General features: G+C 40.8%; 1 protein-coding gene across 4 annotated transcripts in view; it reads left to right on the top strand.

Moving 5' to 3' along the window:
- Nucleotides 1-8,571, top strand: part of LOC112144222 (probable cation-transporting ATPase 13A3) — a 32,057-nt gene that overhangs the window by 22,179 nt on the left and 1,307 nt on the right. For all 4 annotated transcript variants that reach the window (XM_024268593.2, XM_024268591.2, XM_024268592.2 and 1 more), the window contains exons 21-30: nt 1,946-2,044; nt 2,132-2,211; nt 2,284-2,326; nt 2,708-2,817; nt 2,946-3,042; nt 4,158-4,230; nt 4,309-4,486; nt 6,056-6,231; nt 6,300-6,388; nt 8,470-8,550. In XM_024268593.2, coding sequence (XP_024124361.1) covers nt 1,946-2,044; nt 2,132-2,211; nt 2,284-2,326; nt 2,708-2,817; nt 2,946-3,042; nt 4,158-4,230; nt 4,309-4,486; nt 6,056-6,231; nt 6,300-6,388; nt 8,470-8,550 — 1,026 coding nt within the window. The remainder of the gene's footprint in view (nt 1-1,945; nt 2,045-2,131; nt 2,212-2,283; nt 2,327-2,707; nt 2,818-2,945; nt 3,043-4,157; nt 4,231-4,308; nt 4,487-6,055; nt 6,232-6,299; nt 6,389-8,469; nt 8,551-8,571) is intronic.

Genomic DNA, 8,571 nt, shown 5'->3' with positions numbered 1-8,571 from the left:
AAAACATTAGCTATACTCCAAAATAGCCTTGAAATCCTTAGTTATGCTAGCAGCACGGCAGCTAGCATAAAATGGCTGAATATTTTAATAGCTGCATGAGTTAAATAGCTAAAAGAGTTGAAGAGTTATGGACGTCCAAAAAAACGTACGGAAGAAAAATAATAATAATAAAGAAATAAAAAAAAAAATGAATCTCTAAAATGATTAATATTCTCTCCTCTCCTGTCATAGTTCAGACTTCAGAAGGGTGGAATAAAAAGTCACGTTCTATGTGAGTCTTTATCAGAGTCTCCGATAGTGTGTGGGGGACCGGGCCAAATGATCTGGCCCGCGGGCCGTAGTTGTAGTTTGGGGACCTCTGCTTTAACCCCTAAAACTATTTACCTGTTTTGCCACCTATGTCACCACTGTTGTAAGTGTGAAAAAAAGAAACTTTTTTCGACAAATCCTGTCTAGAATCTTGAATGAACAGGGGTTTAACTTTGAAAAATCATGTCAAAATGTGTCTAAGATGAAAGTTAAACACAACCTTTTACATTAAAGGGCAGCAAACATCTTTGGTGTTTTTATTCTTCTGCTCCTGTTTCAAAATCAGATCCTCCCAAAAATAGTTTATTTTCCAGCTGAACATGTGTAACCTCATCACACGCATGTTCACACTTTGGCCAACCTTGGCCTTCCTCATTGTGTCCACATGGAGGCAGCGTTTGCATTTGCTCTGCTTTGTTGGAGTTCTCAGCGTCTTTCCAGAACTGTGATCATCTCCTGCTGAACAAAGCTGGAACACCATCTCCATCATGACGTCTCAGCTGCAGCTGCTTAGCTCTGCTCAAACCATCACGGATCACTCCAAACACACGATCTCGTGGAGTCCTGCAGTGTTTATGCGTTTGCTGCAGTGCTGGAATCATTTTATAAATTTGCATTTTTGAGTATTTCTTTATTCAAATTGTTGTGAATCAGGAGCAGATAAAAAAATGTAAAGTTGAACGTACAACGCCAAGCTACAAGCTCCTCTCCATTTTTATGCATTCACTTGGAGAGAAATAGATCCATGAACGTCTTTGTTTTCCTCGTCTGAGCTGGAATCTGGATCAGAACTGTAAAGGCAGATAGAAAGGATGTTGCTCCCCAGTTTTATTGCACCAGGAATGTTAGGTTGGAGTTGTAAGCTACCAAGAGAGAGTGTAAACAAAGGGATGATGGGAAATGAGTGCTGGCTGGAAATTTCAAATGTACTCCTGCTGCTCTGCAGAAACTGTGTCCTAAAAATAACACAGGCTTTTCTTATTTTGGTTAAAAACAGCAGAATCCTAATGAAAGAGCACCGGGAATACTTCTACAAATAGTTAAAAAAGCAGGGCCGGGAATTGATTAAAATAAATTAAATAATCTGGAAAAAATTAATCTGGATTGTTTTTGTTTTTGTCTTAGTTTTTCCTTTTTCCATTAGTAGGGCTGCCACGATTATTCTACTAATTGATGACTAACCGATAGGGCTGTGACGAGTATCCGGGTTCTCGGATACTCGCGATCTTCTCCTGAAAATTTGAGTACGAACTATTTAATCGAGATCTTAATATAGTTGAGTGTAGTAGAATGTTATCAAAATATCCTCTGGGGACGATGTATTTTTGCTCTGAAATGTAGATTTTTTATATTCGAGTTAGTGAGACCAAAACTTTATCTTTATTGAAAAATAGTTCCTTGATTCAGATTCTAACCTGATTTGATTTAACCCTTTAACACCTGAGGCGTCATCACTTACCCACTTGCTGGCTGCACCCAGAAAGTTTTTTCCTCTTAGCAGAAGTTCATCAGTCCACAGTTTTTGGTTGAAGGATTGCACAGAAACCTGTCGGTCATTTGAACTGGCCAGTGTTCAAATACAGGTAAACTCATTTGACCCCCTTGGTTTATTGTTTTTGCCGCCCCTGTCCTGTAGACCGCAGAGATCGCCATGGAGGAGGCGCCGTATCACTTTGCTCTGAGCGGCAGAGCCTTCGCTGTCATCATGGAGTTCTTCCCTCAGCTGATGCACAAGGTGCTGGCTCTACAACATCTGCTCATTCATGCTGCTTTGACGAAACAAAGCTGTAATCTCATTTGTTTCCTGGTGGGGGCGCTGCAGCTCGCCCTGAAGACCACAGTGTTTGCCCGCATGGCTCCAGAGCAGAAGACTCAGCTGGTGGAAGTCCTGCAGAGCATGGAGTGAGTCTGGCCTACCCATCCTCAGCACTTCCTGTGAGCAGCTCCTCACTCCAGCCTCTTCTTGCTTTACAGCTACATAGTTGGGATGTGTGGAGATGGAGCCAACGACTGTGGAGTAAGAAAGAGTTTCACCTTTTTGGAAGTTATTTATAATCTGATCGGGGCTTATTTATTCACATAGACTTATATTTGGTGAATAGTTGAGAATATATTGTGGTTTTCATCTGATTTGATCAAACTCATTTGTCCTGTTTGTTTTCATTTTACTTTTGCAAAACACTTTGGATAGTGTCAAAGTCAAAGCCCTCCAGATCATTTTATTTGATTGTTATTAATAACCCGATGTTGTCTTGTGCTCATTTCTAACTTGTATAATTATGACAAAATATAGAGGTCATTACAAATGAACAGAAAGTTGTGTTTTTGGTCATCACTAACGGGCTTGAACACTAAAGTTGTGATAGGACCAGTCTGAGGGAGTTGTGTGTCCTCTCAGGCTCTGAAGAGAGCTCACAGCGGGATCTCTCTGTCTGAGCTGGAAGCCTCCGTGGCTTCACCCTTCACCTCCTCCACCTCCAACATTTCCTGTGTCCCCAACCTCATCAGGTATGAGAACGGCCTCAGTCCTGCTCTGACACAGCATGCCAGTAACTTGTAAAATGCTTTTTGCTGACCTTATCCTCTGAAATCAAATGCTCTGATTCGTGGATTGATTTGTCTTGTTGGGTCCACAGGGAGGGCCGAGCAGCTCTCATCACATCCTTCTGCGTCTTCAAGTTCATGGCTCTGTACAGCATCATTCAGTACACCAGCGTCATCCTGCTCTACTGGGTAAACTGCTGCTTCCTGCTTTTACCTGAATATGTGATGGCTCCACCCCCTCGTCCTCTTAGCCCCGCCTTTAACAGAAACCTGTATTAATGCAAAAGTTTGAGGACAGTTCCCCTCATGACTGCTGCTCCATGAAACACAGGAGGAGTTGAAAAGAAGAGAAATAACACATGAATGCTTTCTGTAGCTCATGTTTAACTCGTCTTTAGAGATCAAATGTGCAAACAGGCCAGACAGGAAATAGCAGTGATGATATCGATACAGAACTGCATGTTTTAAAGATGCTTAAAAAACAACAGTCATCCGTACTCCGGTGAAAAACTAGATAAAGGTTAATCAGGGAAGCTTTTGTTTCCCTTTCTGCTGTGTAGCCCTTCACCTTTCATCTAAACCAGGGATGGGCAACTCCAGGCCTCGAGGGCCACATTCATGCATGTTCTCCAGCATCTAATGCTCTGGCATGATCTAACTTGTATAAATTTGAGAAAAATATATTTTTATGGAGACTAAAATATTGAAAGATTTTTAAGGTTTAAGTTGATTTATTCTGGAATAATATTATAATATAATGTTTTTATTATTCATAATTAATAAAAAAAATACAGTTTTAAAGTTTTAAAAATTGGCATATTGCTTGCCAAAATTTTTTTGGCTTTTTTGGAGTTTAGCTAATATTTCAGCTACATACTAGCTGTTTTGGCTAATTGTACACTTAAAAAAATTTAGGCTATTTTTAAATTTAGGCATTTTTTTAAGCTACATACTAGCTGTTTTAGCTAACTTAAGTTTTTTTTGTTTGTTTTTTAGGCTATTTATCATTTAGCTGCCATTTTAGCTGTTTATCAGCTACTGACTTTTTACCTATCAATTTCAGCATCTTCACACCAACATTATTGTAGGTAATGCTAAATATCTAGTTCATAATTATGTTCAAAAGTTACAGTTTTAATGTTTTAGACACATAGTTTTAGAGTGTTCAATAAATGTTTGTTCTGTTCGGCCTGTGACCTCAGTTGTGTTGTGAATTTTGGCCCCTTGTTTGATTGACACCCCTGATCTAGTAGAGTGGTATGTTGCTCTAATATGCTGACTTCATACCGTCTCTCTAAATTCAGATTCTCAGCAACTTGGGGGACTTCCAGTTCCTGTTCATTGACGTCGTCATCATTCTCATCGTCGCCTTCACGAGTGAGCAGCACAGCAGCTAGAATCAGAGCTTCCCTGACTGGAGTGAGAGGCCGTCCTGACCCTCTGCTCTGTCTGCAGTGAGCCTGAACCCGGCGTGGAAGGAGCTGGTGTGGCGTCGCCCCCCGTCCAGTCTGATCTCGGGCCCGCTGCTCTGCTCCGTTCTGATGCAGATCCTCACCTGCCTGCTCTTCCAGGTCCTGGTGTTTACGCTGGTGCAGCAGCAGAGCTGGTACGAGAAGTGGACGCCGGAGTCAGAGTGAGTAGCAGCTCGTCTTTGTCATCCATCAGAGCATGCACTTTACTTTTGCGGAGAACCGCAGAGTTTCCACAAATGTTTTTGTAGTAAACTACTGTTGGACTCCATTCCAAAATAAAATAACGATGGGTTTCCTCCTGGTTGGATTTCTAATAGCAGACAGCTCAGTTTCGCTCCGCCCCCACTGCGGGCGCACTGCTCTGCGTTGCAGCCGTCAGATTGAAATTTGTTTTCCGCCTTATTTATTAAAATAAAATATTGTTTTTTTTTTTTCAAAACCACAAATAAATGCCATATTCTCTTTTTAATTCAATAAAACATCAGTTAAAGCAGGGATGTCAAACTCAATCGCATAAGGGGCCAAAAACCAAAACACACCTTAGGCCATGGGCCGAACAAGATGAATATTTGTTGAACAGAGTCAGACAAAATTTTCAAAACTTTAAAACTTTTTAAAATAATTATAATCTAGATATATAGCATTACCTGCGATAATGCTAATGGGAATGCTGTTAGCTGTATTTGGCAGTTGAAGATGCTGAAATTGATAGCTAAAAACACTGAAGCTGATAGCCAGCTAAAATATTAGCTAAATGCAAAATTAGCCTAAAAAACAAAAAAAACATAGGTTAGAAAGAAGTTAGCGTGTGGCTGAAAAAATAGCTTAACTCCAGAACAGCCTAAACAAATGAAAAAAAAACTAAATTAGTCAAAATAGCTAGCATGTAGCTGAAATATTAGCTAAGCTCCAAAAAAGCCTAGAAAATCTTAGTAAATGTCAAAATACTCCAAAAAGCTAGTAGAATGATAATTTTTAAACTTTAAAACCTTAACTTTTTAACATAATTATGAAAAATAAAAAGGCATAAATATTTTTCCAGAATAAATTCATTTAAACCTTAAATAACTTTCAGTATTTTACTCTCCATAAAAATATATTTTGTCAAAATTATACAAGTTAGAAATAAGCACAAGATAACATCTGGTCATTCATAACAATAAAATAAAATGATCTGGAGGGCTGGATCCGGCCCCTGGGCCTTGACTTTGACACACGTGAGTTAAAGAATATTTAAAAAAAGCTAAAGTTCATTTTAGGTTGAGTTTTAGCACAGCAGGACGCCTGAGGGTGTCCATCGGTTCCAGAAGGTTAACCTTTTTTTATTTCCCAAGGATTTAGTTTTAGCGGTGTGGAAGCTCTGCCATGTAACCACAAACAAACCCCGTTATGTTCCTCCAACACCACCTACCTCCAGGATGAAGTAACACTCATGAATGAAACCTCCACACGTCACTAAAACAGATTGAATTCAAAGGCCTAAAAGTTTGAGGAACATCTCAGCTGTTCCAACAGACACACGTTTCTTCTCTGTCGTTAAAAGATCCCGGAGGTTAAACACTGATCCAAGATTCAGTTCTGAGTTTAGAGCGTGACAGGTTTAAAGTAAACCCGATGTTGTCTCACTGTGTGAATGTTGGAGGGATCTGCAGCCTTTCTTGCTTCCATTGTGAGAGAATTCCTTCATCGAGGTGTGTTCTCTTCTTCTTCTGCTCTGACTCTCCCTGCAGCGCCTGTAACATCAGTTTGTCTCAGAGCGTGAACACGACGACGAGCCCTCACGACCACAAGAACATCAAGAACTACGAAAACACCTCGCTCTTCTACGTGTCCTCCTTCCAGTACTTGGTTGTGGCCATAGTCTTCTCCAAAGGGAAGCCCTTCAGACAGCCCAGCTACAGGAACTGTGAGGCCCGCGTGGACACTTCCTGTTTGTTTCCAGTACTGTTTCGGTCTCAACGGTTCCCTTTGCAGGGCCGTTCATGCTGTCCTGCGCTGCTCTCTACGCCTTTCTGCTCTTCATCATGCTGCACCCCATCCCCGCCATCGACCGCTTCCTGGAGGTAAACGTTTGAGTCCAACGTGGTTTTATACCAGTGCTCCCAACCTCCTGTTTGAGATTTGCCTTCGTAAACCGGTGGTACCAGGCTCGCAAAGACGAAACAAACACAACCTCCATCTTTCAGTTTTCTTTAGTCTGACTCTGAGGGAAGTTTTGTTTTGGAAATCTACCAGATTCTCTCCACCACATCAACTCTCTCCTGAGCAGTGACTGGCAAAATATTCAAACAACACTTTATATAAATAATATATATATATATATATATATATATTAAAGCTGTCAGGCGATTACATTTTTTAATTGCGATTAATCACATTGTCCTGAGTTAACTTGCGATTAATCTGAAATTAAAATGTGGCCTTTTTTTTAGGAAAAAATGTGTGCTTCGTGGAATTGAGTAGTTCTACATTAATCATGAAAACAAGAATGACAAAATTAATAGTTTTCATCAGAAATACTTTATTTTGTAACATTGTATTGAGATAAACTTTCTTAACAATAAAAGGCTGTAACATAAAATGCCTAACAAAAGCCCAAGTGCAAGTGAAGGGCATTTTAAATTCAAAACTTCAATCAACGTTCAGTAAAATAAAATAAAAAAAACATCAAAAATAAAATTTCCATAACACTTTCATGTTCATTTTTTGTCAGGACCAAATCTTTTCCTCCTCTGAATTGCAGTAATAAATGAAATAGAGATTTATCATTTCCAATTAACTTTTGTTTTTTAAAACATTGAAGACTGAGAAAAGCGGGATACTCTGTGGATAGTTTGACACTGTTACTGCCGCCGCGTTCTCTGGCTGCAGCTCGATGCAGCGACGTGTCCAGCGGAGCTCACGGATGAATATGCCGGCAGACAGAGAGCTATGCTGGGGCTGGATCACGCTTAAACCTCCAGAACTTTGGGATATTTCGCATATTTTCGCGCGGCGAAAGAGGGACGGGCCACACACTCAAAGCTGAGATTTATCTTTTCATCTACAAATAACTGGCGTTGTTTAAACTACATTTAAAACGTCCCCCGGTGTGCTTGCTGTTCGGAACGTCGAGGGTCCGCAGCTCCCGGCGCCGGACGCGAGCCGGTACCACCAGACGTGGTACTGGACGCGACCCGGAGCCGGGTTAGGGTGCAGGAGCTCTCCAGGTCCTAGCGCCGGGCCGGTTCTAGCTCGCAGCTCGGAGGTTGGAGACCCGCCCGTGATCTAGTGAGAGCAGCCGGTGAGTTGGAGGGCGGGACGCCCGCGCGCGCGGTATGGAAAGGCACGTATGAGAAAGTCCGCGATTAATGCGTCAAAAAAATTGTCTGCATCATGCACATGTCAGATTAACGCGTAATTAACGCAACAAATCTGACAGCCCTAATATATATATATATATACTTAAATAAAAAAATCAAATATTATCTTATACTAGGGCTGTCAACATTAACGCGTTAACGCATGTGATAAATCAAAAACAATGAACGTCCTAATATTTATTAACACAAATGAATCACACTTCTGTCCTCTGCTTTGTGAGGCTTCCACCATTTGCCTTAAATTCTTTCTTTTTTACTTGTCCTGTCCAACAGCTAAACAAACAGATAATCACTTCTTCTATTAGACAGATTTTACTGTCACAGCAGGATTATATTATTCTGACACGCTAGGTGTATATCTGTATAAACCCCTTCTGTATTTTATGCAAACTTTACTTACATTGATTATGTTTGTATCTTTTTTTTCTGTTGGACTGGATGAAAAAGAAGAGGAGGGAGGTGTGGGTGGGGGGTATTAAGGAGCACAAAAGAAAGGTAAAAGAGGGGAGTTTACAGAGAAAAGAAGGTGGTAACAGTGGGAAGTAACATCATCAAACAACCAGGTACAAAAACAATCTGGAATGGGCGGGGCCTGTCTACACACACACTCAGTTGTTGTATATCATCATTTAGAGGTAATTCGATGAGCTGTTTTTGTCTTTGCAGCAAGGTATGTTTTAATTTGAAATATTGTCGGACATCAAACTAGTCCATGGACTGTTTTCTAGAATTCTCCATCCCGATGAAAGTGTGTGTCTGAGCTGTTGTGACTCTTCCCTCAGATTGTGTGTGTTCCTCGGGAGTGGAGACTCATTCTGCTCGTCATCGTGGTTGGAAATGCTGCCGTCTCTCTTCTGATGGAGGTAGGGTTCCTCTGAGCCGCT

Source organism: Oryzias melastigma, linkage group LG17 (genome assembly GCF_002922805.2).
Source record: "Oryzias melastigma strain HK-1 linkage group LG17, ASM292280v2, whole genome shotgun sequence".
In the NCBI taxonomy this organism is placed as follows: domain Eukaryota; kingdom Metazoa; phylum Chordata; class Actinopteri; order Beloniformes; family Adrianichthyidae; genus Oryzias; species Oryzias melastigma.
This window is presented reverse-complemented; position numbering and strand designations above follow the sequence as displayed.